Genomic DNA, 18,407 nt, shown 5'->3' on the forward strand with positions numbered 1-18,407 from the left:
CGGTAATATCATTTTTAGCAATGGACATGATAAAAAATGGACATACATGCTCTAATAGTACTATTTCTGCCTGCATGTTGTATTAGTACAAATTGGAAAAGTGAGTTCTTACAAGAAATATTATGGTTAGCTGGATTTTTAGAATCTATAACATCATAGAAAGGTCAAAGATTTCTATCTTTTAGCATTAAATGTAAATGTATTATTTCATAAGACTTATATAGGTTTTGGATGAAATTATTGCTTGATATGAGATCTATGTAACTGGGGAAAGATAATTGTGGCAATTAGAATTAGAATCCCATGTCAAACAATCTTTGGCGTTTTCCATGTTATAACAACATTTCATTCCATGGATGTTTGCAGGTTGATTTAAGAAGGGCTAATAACTGTGAAATTATGCTGACTAAGGTCAAGATGCCATTGCCTGATGTATTGGTAAGCTATCTAATAGCTGAATAAAACTTCAATAGATGCTGCCATCATTTTTATGTCTCTTTATTTCAGGTAAAAAGCAATTTGTTTATCCCTATGGTAATTATCTCTTCACCAACAATCAAGATGACTGGAATTAATCTCATATTGGAAATATAATCGTGTTCTTGATGTTCTGCTGGATGCCATTGAGATCCTGCTTTCCTAATGTCAAAGTCTCACATTGCAGCATTATGTGCTTGCTTCATATTTGAACTCTAATTATGTGCAAAACTTAGATATTTCTTCCTGCCAATATTATTACATAAAAGCTCTAAGAGGAGCCCATTATAAAATTGAACCCAGATTGTTATTGTCTATGATATAGTTGCTTTCCATCAGATGGCATGAACTGCAGGTAGCTTGAGTTCATAAGTTGTCAATATAAATGTATACTCTCTCAACTGGAAATTTCTATCAAGTACTTACCACCTTAGGATGCTAGTTTTCAAGTTTTATTCCTATCTTCCACTTTTTGTTACTTCCACAGTTATTTTCAATCTTGTATTCTAGCCAGGCTTGTAGGTGGTTTGAGTTTTAAAAAATTTATGAAGTTCGAATTCACCTTAGAAACTTATTTTTCCTTTCTTATTTGTCTGACTAGACATGTTTTATGCTTTGGTCACAGGGTGCAGCATTGGCTTTGGATGATACAGTCTTAGATGTTGATCAGGTAGACAACCTCATAAAGTTTTGTCCAACAAAGGAAGAAATGGAACTCTTAAAGGTGGGTGCCATTAGAAATAGAAATTGCAGTATGCAGTATGTCTCACTCTAATTTTTACATTTCTTAGATTTTCCTGGATAGATCTGATGTCGGGGCTTTGTCTATTATTAAGCAGCAATAAATAGTCCTTTTCTGAGATTAACTAAACATTTTAATTCCTTTTTTGTATTGAAACTTTAGGGTTATAGTGGAGAGAAAGAGAACCTGGGCAAGTGCGAACAGGTAGCACAACTCATTGCATTTTAACATATGTTCTTCAATCTTCATAAATCTGCCTGAGGAAAGTAATTGTTTTTTTTGCAATTAAAAGTAAACAATATTTCAATATAGATACTAGTGTTTGAGTGTGAATAGGTTATATTAGTATGTATGAACGTATGCGTGTGAATAACGTCTCACTTTCTAGATTAATTATTCTCAATATTCAAATCTTGATTTACATTTCAATTTTATCATCATTATTTATTCATTTTCATAGGTTATATTTCTTCGAAGATATGGGTATGAATACACACACACAGGGGGTCAAAAGAGATTTTATGGGAAGACCAATACAATGTGATCGTTTAGCAAAATGAATCCAATGATAAGTCTCTAGGAAATCCTAAAGGATCCCATACTAGGACATGTTTTCTAATTTTACATGGTGTTCTTTGTTGCATTCAGAAACGTGAGATTCTTTCCAGTTTGAGACAACTTTTTGGGCTTAGGGCAAGCCCAACCATTCTTGCAAATGCAAAAGTGATTGCTGTAGGAAAGGCTGAAAAAGAACTAGATAAAATCTAGCACAGCATCTATTGAGGAAAGTGGATAGAATATACTTCATTTGGGCCAAAATTGCAGAAATGTTTACCCTAAAACACAACACCACCGTCATTGTCTTCCCTTGTTCCTTCTCTGCACTGCAACATACCTTCTGAAATGATATTTTCTGTCTTGCAAGTGAAAAGATTGAGTTCTAATATTATAGCAGATGCTTTTCATGCAGTAGTAGCAAACCAGAGCAGAACTGAACACATCCAAAAGGGCTGATAAAGTCAGAAGCAAGTAGGTTGAAAATGATATGTAAGGTAGAGTGCCTTAAATGACTAATTGATTGAAATGATAAAGCAATGATATCAGGGAAAGACGTGAATTACCCAACTAATTATTTCCAAATGGAGACATGTTCTTTGTTTTAGAGAAAATTACTGTTGGATAACCTATAAGCCCCTAATTACAAATCAGAAAATGTGAAACTACTAAAAGATTACTCCAAGGTTATGTGCTTCTTTGATTCTGCACTCCATAATCACATGTAGATGATTAGTGTTGATGTTTTTTTATGCACTTTGAACACATAATAAAATGCCAAGGTATCTTATCCTCTCTTGAACAAAATCTTCCCAAATGATAAACTATGTGATCAATTGGAAGACTCCAAGGTTTCTACTGTTAGGTCTTGACTCGTGTATAAGCTCAATTGGTTGATGTGATTGCTGGTAATCCAAGGGGACTTACGTTGAATACTTGAATGTTGAACATTGGGATGTTGCTGGAACTTAGATTCTAACTACTTGCTTGGAAAATAAAATGACAAAAGAAATAGGACTCAAGGAATCTAATCTAATCCTAAGAATCTAGGAACGATGGACAATCTTTGGTGAAACTCGACTAAGCCTTGCTTTGACATGCAAAGAAACAATTCCACAAAGCTTAGTGCTAACTTCTAAGGATAGCAAAATGATGTTCAAATCACTATTAGCAACAAGGATACCATCAAGGTGATACATATCAAGGAATGAATAGCAATTGAAGTTAAGCTCATTTAAAGATTCTAGTTGACCACACAAGGCAAACTTACAATCAGCAAATCGCTAGTGGTATGGATATATGACTTTCACTATTGATCATGCACAAAGTTCTTTTATTCATCTAATTATTATTAGCTAACATGAAAATCCAACAAGAAACCATGCAATTGTATAAGAAACAACACATTCCACCATAATTTCAATGAAAAAGAAATTTATTTACAACTTTGGCAACAATTTCTGCCTTCTCTTCCTATTCTATTCTAGCTGCTATCTGCTACTAAACTATTCTTGAACTACTAACTATTAACCTTTACAAATGAGAGACTTGAGCCTTTTATAGAGAGCTCCTTACAATTCTAAGGCTCAGATCAATGGCCGAGATTTTACAATAAAACCCTAATTAGGGTTTGTTACAGCAAACTTCCTTTTGGCCAATAAGATCATTACAATGAATTGGACACATGTCCATCTTGATTTCTAACCAATGAGAGAATAGGTTAGGTACATAAAATTGTTTTTGATGAGGCGCCATGTGTCACTTGCTCCACCATGAGATGAATTAGGTTCATCGAACTTGGACTCGCTGATGTGGAAGTAATTTGATTGGCTTGAATGTGAATAGGATGCCACATCAGCGTCTTCCGAAACTATCTCCATTCCTTGATCACGTTCACTTTTCTTTACTCTAACTTGGAAATTTTCCTCCTTGTGATGCATTCACAATCTCAACCTTTGAATCATGAAGTATTTCCTTCCTTAACCTTCTTTGATCTTGAAATTCCTTGCCTTGGACTTGGAACATGTTGTTGTCTTGAAAAGTAGACTTTGATTCTTTGGAATCCATGTGACATGTATCCTCTTCATGCATCTTTGAGGTATCTTCTATCATGTTGATGACCTTGATGTTGAAATGTGAAGCATGTGCTTCCCTTGGAACGTTGAGCTAGACCTCAATGTGTGGATCTCCTTGTTGACTTGGCTCAAATGTGCTTGTTGTGATACTCTCTATCTCTACACTTTCAAGCTTACAGCCTTCTTCTATGATGCCAATTCGCCTTCTCCAAGTTGCCTTGATTCGTAGTGGTATCTTCCCCTGACATGTTCATGTACGAAGCTAGAAGTTAGAAGGTTTAAAGAATATTTTAAAGCTTAATTCCAATAATACTTCTTAGTTCTGATTTTCTTATTAGTGAATACAGATGCTTTCAAATTTACAAGATCAAAACTTAGAATCATTTATGTTAAATTCTGAAGATAGCATAATAGTGCATTCAATTTATCTTTCAAAACCTGGTTTTTGTGACCTTAGAAATTTGATTGTCACTCAGAAAATCTGAGATATATTTCTCTGTCTTTACTTCTGAAAAAATTGATCCAATCTCTGAGATAGATGTATCTTTAATCAACACTCAGAATGTGAGACGATTTAGGCTTTGGTCTTTGACCAGCCTTTTGATTCTTCCTTCCACTAGTTGATGTTTTAAAAAAAAAACTCTTTACAACAGTACCCTCTCAAGGCAGATTCGTGGCACTTAACTTTCTGTTTTTTCAGTTTCTTAGATGAGTTCGTGGAGTCCTCTTTTGATGCCGATACAAGGCAAGTCTGTTTGATCAAGGTTGGCGAACCTCCTTTCTTGTGCAAATTTGTCAACTTGAAGTGAATTTCCCAATTTTACTTGCTGTGTGAACTGGGTTGCTGGGCGAATTTGGTTGCTGTGCGAACTTGGAATGGCAGATATTATTTGATTTGAATTTGTTTCATCTAAGAGGCTTCTCTTCCTTTACTTATATGGCTAGGAGTTGGGAGTCGCACCTCTTCACCTTATGCAAGCCGACTTTGCAACTTTGCAACTTTTTTTTGTTATTTGCTTTTAATTCCCAAAGGGAATCTCACCTTCAGCCGACATGTTATAAATGAAAATTCACCTTGCTTTGAAGCCCTCAGCAAACCTCCACCCTTCGAACTTCTAGTGATTTGCCTTGTAACAATTTCTTATGTTGGTTTAAATTCGCATCTTCCTTCACTTGATGATTCGGCCAACTTGAATCCTTAGAGGTTCGAATTTTAAATTTGATACTTAAATGATTTTCACTCCTCATCTTTGCAACTTGAAAGTTTCATCTTTTCTTCTTCCTAAAAGTACCAATTTGTTTCAACTTCATCTCTTCCAACATCTAGTTTTTATCTTTTGAAGCATGGGGCAGATTTTACCCTCTATGATTGGAAGCTAACTTTTATCTCCTTTGCTTGCTCTTCTCACGAACTTAGGTTGATTCACACTTTTCATATTCTTAGAAAGATCAACTTCTGATTAAGTTAAGTTGATGTGTGCCTCTTCTCTTTTAGGAAGATCGACTCCCATCGCTTGAAGTTAATCCTTAGCCTTTCTTATCATTGGGAGCTGAACTTGTATAAGAAAACTTGGTTTCATATCAACCTAAGTTAGCGTGTAGGCACTTTTCATGATGTTTTTATTTCCCACCAACCTAAGTTAATCCGTAGGCCTTCATACTTAGAAAATTTTACTTCCTATCAACCTAAGTTGGTGCGTAGGTGACTTTATGATACTTTTTTATATCCCACCAACCTAAGTCAATCCGCATGAGGTTCTCTATCAGCCTAAGTCGAAATGCTCTTCATTAATCCTTCAAACTTGATGGTTTTGCTTTCTAGACTTTATCAACTTCTTAGTTTGGGAGGGATTATTCTTTAACTTGCTAAGAAAATGAAACCCCTTTCAAAATTAATCCTTTTTGCCAACCTAGGTTGATTCACAATCCTTTTCTTATCATTGAAGGTTGATATTTTAGCTTAAGCAATTTCACTACCCCTTCTCACCAACCTAATTTGATCCGTAGGCTTAATACTTAGAAAATTTTACTTCCTATCAACCTAAGTTGATCCGGAGGCTTAAGTTAATGTGTAGGCTCTTGCTTTATGTTGGAGGTTGATTGTCCAGGTCCAGTGCCTTAGAATTTTATTCTCTCTCCTAAAGATGAAAATTGAAATTCACAAGAGAGGGACTTTGTTATACAAGGAAGATTTTATTTCCTTCAAAATCATTATTTTCCCAAAATCAAAGCCTAGAAGGGAATTTCCTAGTTTATCTGCCTTGACTCCTTCCTGACAACCTTGGCAATTCTTGCAACACATTGACATTATTGACAACCTACATACTCAAGCAATTTTGCAACGTGACCACAACCTGACACCTCTTACTCACTAGCAAAGGTTAACGACTAAAGAAACTAAGAAAACTAAGACAGCTAATCTAAGCAAAAAGTGGGGGTCCCCATTTGCAATGGGGCGATGTGTGAAAATGTCGCAACAATTAGGGGATTAATAAATGTGACAAAGTAGATTGGACCCATGAACTATTACACCAAAATAGCAGCAAGAAGCAAACGCTAAGCATCGAGTAATATTTATTTATAACAGATTTGTGATAACCATGTCCTTCTCCTCAATACATCCACACCCAAACCTTTAATTACTTAAGAGTTGAGCATATTTGAATATCACGTTAGAAACGTACTTCCTGCTTTACTTATATTTTTATCTCTTTGGTGCTGTATATTCATGTTCATGTCATCTCAACCGTGTGTGTATGCAGACACAAGAAAGGTAGTTTGTAATAGCTTATTATCATGTCTATTAACTTTGTAATGGATGTAGTTTATATGATGTCGTGCTTCTAACTAATAAACAAAGATTATATTATCAACCTCTTATTTCTATGTGAAATTCAGAAAATTGTAACAACTCGTGGCTCATTTAAGATGTTCAAGTTAAGGAAAACGGAATTTATTACATATAATTAAAGGACCAAGGATGAGCATAGATCTAACACTCTAGTTTCTATGCTAGAGTTGACATTGATGAACTCTACAATGGTGATAATAAGATTGCTTCTGGATTCGTTGTGTATATTTTTTCAATCATGGACTATGGAAAATTTATGCCAACTAATGGTGATAATGTTTGTTATGTATAACCCCAGTGGATGCACTTGCTATGCTTTGCTAGGTTTTAGTAAGTGTATAGTTGAGGCATCAATATTTGGCTCTTGAAAGCTTTATATTAAGAATTTGAGTTTTTGTTTATAATTTGTAGTTGCCACTCAAGAGGTGGAAGGGCTTAGGGTACACCTTGTCCCAATCCACTCTTTTTTCACATAGTTTCTTAACAAGGAGAAATTCTTCTACCAAATTTTCAGGGGATCAGAAAAGCTAAAGATTGTAGATAAGAAGGTTTGTATTGCACCTCTAGAGGCCAAATGACGAAAGTCTAAAATTTGAGTTTAGTCGAAAAAACTTGTGAGATAATGTAGTATAAGTAGCCAATCAAGAGTTCTTGAGAATCTGGGCATCCCTATTGATCTGTGTGATTAGGCAAAGAGATTTGGAAAACCGAGGGGAAATATAAGTTCCAGCCATGTATCAAAGACCACATGTTGCAGTTTTTGCAAATGAAGACAATAGAGATAGGATCTCTTGAGGTGGTCCTTGGATTTTTTGATGTGCATGTTTCCATGTTTTAGCATCTTGGCTCCAAAGTTTCAAATCCACATAAGATATGCATATCAAAGGAAGACTGTTGTACTAGATTGTATGTCTTGCTGCTTTTGTTTTGGAATGAATGTGTTCAAGAAGGTTGGAGATTTAATTGAAATAACTTGTGTTCTTGCAAGTTGAATATGTCTTGGGAACTTGAAATTTTTTAGGATATGCATGAGAATTCTAACATGGTCATCTTGCTTGAGAAATCCAACCTTTAACTAGATAGAAAGGGTTGATTTAAAGCTCAATTTAAGATAACAGCTAAGGTGGAGGTGGGATTCTAAAAGATGAAAAAGAAGAAAAAGGTTCAGATCAGATGAAGCTTTACTAACAAGAAAAGGGGAATACTAAACAAGGACGCCAAGGAAAAACTTTCTTTGGGGCTGTAGAGGGCCTTATAATAGAAGCTCATCATGAACTACATAATAATGTGCTTGCAAATATTGAGATGGAAGGATTGCTCAATATTAAGATGGGGGAATGGAGAACCTTAAGATTGAACACGAATCCCATCAAGAACATTCTAAGAAGGAGAAAAATATCCAAAGGAGAACAAGTTGTGTTGGGATAACATGGAAGACAAAGATCTAGAATGAAACCAAGGTAAATGTGGAGTTAGGTTCACAACCTAACTCAAGAATGTATGAGGGAAAACCAAAAAGATTCATAAGGATCTATCTAGATGGCATAATAATTAGGAGAAATAGGCAACAAATGGTGAGACTTGAGAGGATAAAATCAGAAGGAAATTGTGGTAAAAAATGCCACAAGTTATGAAGAAAAAGAAATGCAGATACATGATATTAAAAATTCAAGATTATCTTGGAAAAAGCATGGATATATCAGCTTTTTCTTTAAAATAATAATCTTTTCATGCACTAGACAAGTAGGCATTCATAAAAAATGCTAGAATTTTTTTGCATGCAAAAGACAACCATGGATTAAAATACATTTAAGGGAAGGAAAAACAAAAAAATTGCACATCGGCGAGTGGCTATAAAAGATTGCTTGGATAAAAATAAAAGCAGGGAAAAACTTGCACGCAGTATGAAAAGAAAGGAAAACCTTACATTTAATAAGAAAAGCATCTGTGCATATGGGAATCTCATGTGCGTGCTTACATTTTTATGTTTACGTGCTTTGTAGGTTTAGATGACTAGTGAACGAATGGTCTACTTGTGTGAGTCCATCGATATATATCGATATATAAGCTAATTCACAATAGCTGTGATCAAAGTCAGTTGTACTTGTACCAATTGCTTTCAAGATTTCAAAATGCAATCTCCCACTTGTTTTTCTACAAACTAAGTTCATGAATCTGAGTGTGATGCAATAGGGAATGTCTTGGATCAGGTGTGGGCATTATTTGCAGATGTGGTGTCATTGATAGATATGGGGAAATGTGCTTAGGATGGTATAGGCCCCTTCTTTGTGAGTCACAAGGCCCTTATGGCCTTATTGACTTTGTGTAAACTAGGTTTGGATGCCTTGCCTTGTGGCGGTGAAGATTATTTAGATACAAATGAGCAAGGCCCAACTATAAGGAGAAACAACCATTTGTGAGTGCCGCAAATCCAAACATCTCAAAGAAGGAGATTATTCAGGGTTTGTGTTTGCAGATGTGGTTCATGAATATTGTATTATGTATAGGTACACATCTGATCTTGTATCCAGGTAAAGAGGTGATATTTGTAGAGGAAAAGCTCTCCAACAAAGTTTTGACATGTAAGTTTAGTAATCTATGGCCCACCCTTGTTGACTTACATGTGTGGATTTTGAAATGGTGGTCATACAATATTAAAGAATTGAATTAAATTTTTCCTAGGGCTCAAGGTTTTTTCGTACTTTTGTGTCAATCAATAGAGGATAGATCACATATTTTGGAAAAAGGATCTTGGTACTAAGAATTTTTTTTTGATGGTCAAGCCCTAGTTCAGTGGGTTTAATCCAATGACAATCCTTTTTTGTCATGCTAGTTTGGGTTAGGCTTCCATATCTCCCTCCTTCAGTTTTGAATGGATACTTATTTTCAAGGAATAGGGAATGTATTTGGGAAGAATTTTGAAATTGGATCCAAAGATAGATGGGTTGATACACTCTACCTCTGCCAGAATCTTGGTGGAGTTAGATATATATAAAGGGTTTCTATAACAAATATGGATGCGAGATGATGACAAAATATAAGAACATTCCTTTTCAATGCAAAAAAATACTTACAAGTTGGTCACATTGCATTTGATTGCAAAGTGGTAAAGTTGTGCTCCTCAAAATAGGACAGTTGGTGAGAGGAGCTTGTCTTGACCACATTTTTGTGAAATGTATGACTCCTTACTCTTTAGAAGACTTGGACTCTTTTGCAGATTTGTTGAAGAATCCTCAAAATAGCATCTCCCCCCAAAATTAGGCATCTCAAGTAAAAAGTTTCACCCTCTTTTTTTCTGCCAAAGTTTTCAAATAATGTGTGATCTTCCCCAATCAAAGTAGTAGCAATGTCAGATTTTGTAGGTTAACAAGGTAAGATTCATGCCTTTGATCCACCAACCTCTATTCAGGCTCACCCATGTTCATGGAACAAATGTTCCATATATTGGATTCTAGAGATCACACCCATGTATTTGTAGTTGAGAATTGCATTTTTTTCAATTTTTTACTCAAATCAATTCCATTAAAATCCATATCTCCAAATGTGCATCAGGTAGTCCATAGAATTAATAATTTAATAGTATTTGAAGCATGTAATATATGCTCACAACTATTAAATCAACTCCATCACTAGAATGCAATTCCATACCACTTGAGGTTGACAAGGGATGACACATAATAGACAAACACCTAGTGGACATAGTAGATAAACTAGAAGTTTGTATTGGAGAATGTTTCCCTTTCAACACCATTCTTGCCCTCTATACTAATGACAAAATTGTAAGTCTTTTTGACATTGTGGATTGGATGGCTTGCAAATTGTTGCACCCTTTCTATATCTCTCGTTGCTTTGGATGGGATGATAATTGAAGGTGTAACAAATAAAAGCAAGGATAAGTGGGCTTTGGATGTGTTGAGAAAAAGAAAGGTCAAGACATTGTGTAGCATGGCAGAAACTCCTATGCAGAAGAGCAAAGAGTAGAAGCAATATTTTGTGAAGATCACTACTCCATAAAAAAATTAAAATTCTGCTTGGCTTAATGTGTTGTCTCAAGTTGAGGAATGGGGTGTAGGGGTTTACATCCCTGATTCAATTCTGGATTCTGTAAACCAATCTCTTTCCAAATTGTTGGCTTCTTTAAAATATGATGAAGGTCAGGATGTTCGTGGTTCGGATCAAGTAGGTAATATGAAACAAAATTCTAGAAAACAATTTAGAAGCAGTATGCATCTTGTTGATGTGTTTTTTACGACACTTTGAACACAAAATAAAATACTAAGTATTTTATCCTCCCTTGTGATCAAACAAGGCAACCTCAAGGTTTACAATGTGAACAATTGACTTAAATGATGGATAGACTCAGCGAATATGATGTGATTTGCTAGTAACACAAAGGGACTTATGTTTTGCTGGAACGTGGAACTTGATTACTAAACTCACTTCAAATAAGGGACAATAAGGGACAAGGTTAGAGAAATCTAATCTAAAACCTAACAATGCAAGAAATGATTTCTGACTTTGTGAAACCAAACCAAGCTTTGCTTTGCCACAAGGAAACAACTACACAAAGATGGTGCAATCTTCAAAGGGTACATAAATGATTTTCAAATTACTTATGCACATCAACACCATGAACAATGAGCATAGAGCAATTGAAGTTAAACTTTCAATATGAGTTCAAACTTCAAACTAACCATGCACTGCAATTGGTATGAACATATAGGCTTCACCATTAATCAACAATAAGATCTTCCATTCAACTAATCAACTCCATTTAAAGAAATTTAAAACTTGAGAATTAGAAATCATGCAACATGTTGAAACAACACACATCCACCATATCTTCAATGAAAATCATGTATTTATTTCACCATAGTCTTGGCAACAATCTCTGATCTCCTTCACCTCCTTCACCTCCTACTACTGCTGCTGCTTCTAACTATTACTCTATTCACTATTGATCTATTAACCTTAGAAAAAGAGAAGGCAAAGCCTTATATAGAGGTCCTAATTACAAATGAATGGCCTAGATTGATTTGAAATCAATGACCGAGATAATTCAAGACAAACCCAAGTTAGGGTTAGTTGCAACTAACACCTTACTGACCAATGAGAAAATTACATTGTTTTAAATACACGTCCTTTTATGTTTGTGTAATGGAGTGAAGGTGAGCAAAGTGGTAATAATAAATAACAGTAAATGCTAGGAAGAGAGAAAGAAAAGACCTCCATTGATGTCTATTAGTGACAAACAATCGGTTATAACTTATTGGGATTGCTGCTGATATGTCTGTCAGCTTCAGATAAGTTCTAGCTACTGATGACATTTTGTAAAATTATTCTGTTTTTATATTTCTTCTTTCCTCAGACGTGATATAAGCTTCAGGTCATTGAGGTATTTAACCATGTGCTTTATGGTTTGTAATTGTGGGGTAATGCAGTTTTTCTTAGAGATGATGAAAGTTCCACGAGTGGAGTCTAAGTTAAGAGTATTTTCCTTCAAGATTCAATTTCAGTCACAGGTATGCAGATATTGGTCTTTTACAATTTTTATTTAGCTTTTCTGATAAGTAGAGGTTATGGGCTCATAAGAAACATCCATGGCAGTATCACCACTGGTTATTATCATATTTATTTGCAGGTTGCTGACCTACGAAAAAGCCTAAATATTGTAAAGAATGCATCTGAAGAGGTGATTTCTTATTTTTCTCACATTAAAAAAATTATCATAGCTGTTTTGTCCAGGTTTATTATTCTCTGGACTTTTATCTTGAGCTTTTGCATTTTCACAGGTCAGGCAGTCAGTCAAGCTACGGAGAATTATGCAAACAGTTCTTTCTTTAGGAAATGCAATGAATCAGGGAACTGCACGAGGTGAGTTCAATTAAATCCTAACCAATTCATTTTCATGTTTTTGAAACATAAGTTTATAGATGAGAGGGAAAAGATTGAAAGAGCTATTTTATTGTCATTTAATGTTTCTGCATATATAGTAATGTGTACCTTTGTTACCCTTGGTGAGCACCTTGGCACAATTTGGAGATGTATCCCCCATATTTACTGATTCTAGCTCTACTATTTTCTTTCATCGAGTTTCTCTTTTGCATGTGGTACAGTTATTATAATTTTTCTTATTCTTGTTGATTTTAATGTTTTCAGGTTCTGCAATTGGATTTAGGCTGGACAGTCTTTTGAAATTGTCAGATACACGTGCTCGCAACAACAAGATGACTCTGATGCACTACCTGTGTAAGGTGTGAAAGATAGTCCTTGTCTTTTTTACTGTACCTAAACCCAACATACTACAGATTAATGTTTTAATGCTTAGTCTTATTGCTATTTTTTAAGACACATTCCATTTACCTAGGAACACTGAAGGATTAATGTTTACAGTTGGATTTGTAGGTGCAATCCATCTTGGGTGAGGAGGTGAATCTATTTTTCTGCATATTTGCTTTTTTTATTCAATATTTTCTGTTTGTTTTTTAGTCAACAGTTTAGAGACGCTGCAAGTGGTATCAGACTTTTATTGGTCCTTGTTGCTGCTGTAATTATGCCATGGGGGGTTTATCCATTAAATACTTTAAAGCTTGTGACAAGTGAAGATTTGATGGCATTTCTTGCAAAATTCAGAACAAATATTATTATGGTTCTTATCTCTTTTGGGAAAAGGTTGGTGGATCTGGAGTTTAAACAAGATCTTAACCCATGGAGTGAATCTAATCTCCCATATGGGGAGACAGAGGAGTGGGGGAAGGATGCCAACACAAATCCTCTATTAATTTGCAAAGCTGCAAATGGAGATCTGACAATGATTTTGGGAAGGAAGTAGAGGTACATACTTGGTTGAGTAAATTTTGGCTAGCATTCAAGGTGCAAAGAGTTAATGACCTTAAAGAGAAACTAAAAGGTGGCTTTGCAACATCTGAATGGGGCAGCTGCTACCTATATTGAAACGCAAATCAGGGTTTTCCATCCAGGGTGCTGCGGCGTTGACTTAAAGAACGAGTTGAAATGAGGCAAACCATAATGTACTTTATCCAAATCATGCATTTTTTCCAAGAGATGACTATATGGAAAAATCAAGTCATGCAGTTGAAGTCCAACTCCTATAAGATATGGTGCTAAATATCTAAATCTCCAATTTTCGCTCACATATTCAAACAATGTATTGAATAACAGAACCCTTGGAAATGCTATTCCTATGGCTAGGAACTCAGATATCAATGCAGAAGGTATTAGAAGGAAGATCTTAAGTTTGGGGAGAAGGGAATACATTTGATAGGAAAATAAAGTGGAGAAGCCTGTTTTCATGCTTATCATCTGACTGTCATAAACAATAACCTACCTATTGCCATCCCCTTAATAGCAGTTCCAAATCCTAAAATAAGGACCATCTATGTAATTCCCAAAACTTTTACAAGGCTGAAGATGTCTGTCTATTTAATAAAGGCGTCGGGTGTTATTTTTCTATTGGCTGACATGTTGTAACCATAATTTTTCTCATTCTTAGGCGGAGGTTGTAGTGAACAAAGACGAGACCATTTATTTTAAAAAAACTTTTTAAAATGTTTTTTATTTGTCATTTTACTTAACCCAGGCAATAGCCGAGTTTGGGGCTCAAGACTCGTCGAGTTTGATGAGTTTGAGCCAAACTCGCCAAGACTCGGACTTTTTCTTAGTTCCACTAAGTCACACGCAGGAACTTGAATGAATAAGGACGAAACTTTGACAAGGATCTCATTATTTTCCATTTTTTGTCTTTAACGAAGTCTACAAATTAGGTTGTGTCAACAATAGGGTGGAGAGGAATACTTGTTTTATTAATTTTAGGAGCACCATAAATATGAGGGGTAATGACCTTGCGAGGCATCAAGCATTTTCTGGTAAGGTCATTAAGAGACGAGAGAGAGATGGTATGCTTGACTTCATTAGTAATTTGAGATGGTAGAGAACCTTGTAGCTGCCATTTTGAATAGGTGATCTAGCATTTCATTGATGTAGTATTGCTTCTTGTGGATGATAGCAACATTGCATTTATTAGCCTTGGTGATGATGATGTCCTTATTATTAATTTGTTTATTAAAGGCAAAAAATTCATCTTGGGGAACATTTTGTTGGGGGGATGGGGGGTTTGCATGCCTAAGAGCAATGCTGCAATCTTGTCTAATCTCATTAGCAACATCTTCTAGGATATGGTGAATGGCACTTTGAGTTTCAAGCAATAATTTTTCCTTGGGAATTCTTAAGGGAGAAATTTCAAAAATTAGATCACGTATAAAGGTGTTGAGGGCAAGGGGGTCAACAACAAGCATTTAAGAAAGGTTGATGACAATTTTTTCTAACCAATCTTTGTGAAACTTAGGATTGACATGAGCGGGGATTGTTTTTTAGGGGTTAACATTAATGAAGTCGCAGTGCAAAGAGGTTGAACAAACTGGGGCTCATGGGTGAAGGGAAACTGAGGAAGGAGGGGAAGGGGTGAATGAGTGGAAATTAGAGGAGTCCATGTGTAATTTGGGATGAGAAGATGTGGTGGAGAGAGAAGGTGAGTGGATGATAGTGAGGAGAGTATTATGGCCAAATTTTTGCTAGCCATTTGGTGAGATACGGTGGCAGAGTTAACTAGATGAGATATCGAAGGGTTGAAAAAGTGAGCAAGATTGAGATTTGAGGGATGAAGAGGTGGCATGTGAGAGGAGGTAATACAGGTGGTGGTGATGCTAGGAGTCAAATCGACCTTAAAGACTTGAATGTTGGAGCAAACAGAAAGGGTCACTAACAATAAATTATATATTGTCAATTAAATATTTATATTCCTTCTTTGCTTCCCTTTTATTCTAATTCAGTAATTTATAATCATTTTTAATTTAATTATAAATAAATATATAAATTATGAACTTTTAATTAAATATAATTATAAATAAATTGATTCTAAATAGTTTATAATTTATTTTAATTATAGTATGTTTCTAGCTATATGAATTAATCTATTTAAAATAATTTTTTGTTCTTAATTTTTTCTCTCTCCTAATCCATCCTCCTCACACTTGTTCTGTGCTTTTCGTTTTGTCCTCAATAGATCCTCCTTTTAGGACTAAGTTTGCAATCCAAAATCTTTACCCTTCCTCTTCCCAATGATGGGTCGCTGAGTGCAATCTGAAACGTCGATTCAAAAAGGACACACAAGTTGTCCTAGCAACACTCTTACACATACTACATGGTCATTGTTTGAATATATAGTTACTATGAATTAATAGCAGTCCGTTGACATCTCAGGGGTATTGTTAGTATCTGTGGCGGCGATACCATACTTGGTATATTATGGTCAACCAAGGAAGACCGAATACAATAATCAGGGCGGGCTGGCAGGCGACACCACGAAGGAACTGTATGTGCCTAGCCATAGTCTGTTGTAATTGGTGTTAATATATAATTCAAAATTTTGTGCTGGCCATTTGCACACATTTCAAAATGTTTTTCCTTAGCCTACTTCACATTGAAAGATTGATTTGTTTTTATAATATCAATATCCCTAGTTAGACAGGTAGCAAGTTCTAGTAATGTCCAAGGTTAACAGCCTGACCAAGAGACCATTCAATCTTCATTACTATTATATAGAATAGGTAAAATGCACACAAGGAGCTTAGTTTATTTTAATTATATCTTTTCCCTAAATATGCTATATGTTGAAGCAATGCCTGTTGGTTGGGTATTTTGCATTCAATACAATTTATTGAGATAAGATGAATGCACTTTAAAAAATATTGTTATGAAGTGTGCTAATCCTATCAAATGCCTCCTAAGTTTTGAGCCTGGTTTCCTTAGTCATCTAGAATGTGCATACTTGTCTGTGGCTCAACTCTGATTATTATGAGACATGAGCTGTTCCTCATGTAATCCAGTTTTAATTGTGATTTTATTTACTGGGCATTGCATGCTTGTCAAGCCTACTTAAATATAGTAGTTTCTGCCATAAGTGCAATGAGTTGTTCATTCTTTGTTTCTGATGTAAAGTCTACTTACTTCCTTGTTGGATTGAGTTGGGATAAGTTTTTTTTTTGTGTGTTCAAATTAATTATTAGCAGTTTTTCTTTCAAAGAAACCGTCGTTAAATCATAATTTTATGGTAGAAACTTAAACCTTACTTATATAGAGAGTTGATAATAATTGCAATGTATGTTATCCTCAGAGACTTGTTTATGTTGTCAAGCACTTAGAAGAAAAGTTACAGGCTTTAAAATTACTGTATAAGGTGATATTTACTGTCAAGGATATAAAATTTAGAGCTAGCAATTGAGGCTTCTTCCTGTTAGATTTTTTTTTTGCAAGGAGCTAATTCCTCTAAAATGATTTAGTCCTTTAGGTATAGATGGAATGCCCTTAAGAGACACACTTAAGAATGTTGGATTTTTAGATTTTTCTTGCTAGGGACAGAAAGTACAGTGTATGCTGGTGGTCCATATCATTCAACTTGTGCTGTAGTTTGATTTCTTGATTGATTTCTCATAATTTACCATGATCATTAATGGAATAATTATGGATTTGATGCATGCAAATAGTTATCATGATGAATTTTCTCGTTTTGGTGAAATTTTGAAGGCTTAGAAGTCCAAGTCTAAAGATGATTTCTCCATACTCAAAATAAATATTTGCTTGCTTGTTTTATATTATTGCAGGTGCTTGCTGACAAGCTGTCTGAGCTCCTTGATTTTTACAAGGATCTTGCTCATTTGGAAGCGGCGTCAAAGGTTTGTAGCATTGCAAAGAGTGGGAAATACTTTTTTGTCATGGGCAAAGATGGTGGCAATTATATTTATAGATGCTGATTTGAGTTCAATATTCAGAGATGTTGACATATTTTTGACATGCTAGATTTTAGAAAAGATGAGCGCTATTTTTAAATTCTGGCAGAATAGAAGAATCACACCTATGCTTAGACAAGACAAATTTTAAATGAAGTGTAATTTCCTTTGCTAACTGTAGATTGATTCTTACAAACAGATTTCTGTTATTTTTTTCCTACCTTAAGCATGATTTCCTTGCTTGCAGTTGTAGTACCACCTTATATGTGCATTGGCTTGAAGGACTCTTCAAACTTCGCCTTGGGCACAATTCCTAAAGATGAGAATGTAATATGAAAGTGTGCCAAAACTTAAAACACTTCTCTGTTGTTCCTTGGTGCGAACCATCAGTCAGATCTGCCACTTACGCTTGCTGATTATGAGATCAAACATGCGTGCTGATTTTATATCATGCTTGCACAATTTACTAAACTCAAATGTGACTGATGGCTGGTAACTTTAGGATTCTAAAAGTGTGCCTCTAGACTCATTTTACTGATCCTTTATTTGTCAATACATTCATTCACAGCTCCATGCCATCTTCTCCATCGGCCTGGAACTTATTCACTTTAATCTTAGAACATGTGCAACCATGAAAAATCTGCAAAAACTTGTTAGTTTGAAATACTGGACTATGATAGTACACCCTGCCACTTGACCAGAAACAACTAATTCTGACATTGAATTGATACACAAATGATTGATAAACTGATGCCAAAAACTATTAACGAGTAGTACCAATATTGAGTTTTGGATGGGTAAAATAAACCTTTCAATCAAGCATCGGGAATCATGAACAAGCAACCTTAGTGGACTTCTATTCTTAACTAGGGACATGATCAACTTCAACTTAAGCCCTAATA

General features: G+C 35.2%; 1 protein-coding gene across 4 annotated transcripts in view; it reads left to right on the forward strand.

The window, feature by feature from the left end:
* The window catches only part of LOC131072597 (formin-like protein 14), an 87,761-nt gene that overhangs the window by 6,082 nt on the left and 63,272 nt on the right, over positions 1-18,407 (forward strand). For all 4 annotated transcript variants that reach the window (XM_058008799.2, XM_058008798.2, XM_058008797.2 and 1 more), the window contains exons 6-13: positions 367-438; positions 1,103-1,201; positions 1,382-1,423; positions 12,142-12,222; positions 12,342-12,392; positions 12,493-12,574; positions 12,860-12,954; positions 17,380-17,451. In XM_058008799.2, coding sequence (XP_057864782.2) covers positions 367-438; positions 1,103-1,201; positions 1,382-1,423; positions 12,142-12,222; positions 12,342-12,392; positions 12,493-12,574; positions 12,860-12,954; positions 17,380-17,451 — 594 coding nt within the window. The remainder of the gene's footprint in view (positions 1-366; positions 439-1,102; positions 1,202-1,381; positions 1,424-12,141; positions 12,223-12,341; positions 12,393-12,492; positions 12,575-12,859; positions 12,955-17,379; positions 17,452-18,407) is intronic.

The sequence above is a fragment of the Cryptomeria japonica genome, chromosome 10 (genome assembly GCF_030272615.1).
Source record: "Cryptomeria japonica chromosome 10, Sugi_1.0, whole genome shotgun sequence".
Taxonomy (NCBI): Eukaryota; Viridiplantae; Streptophyta; class Pinopsida; order Cupressales; family Cupressaceae; genus Cryptomeria; species Cryptomeria japonica.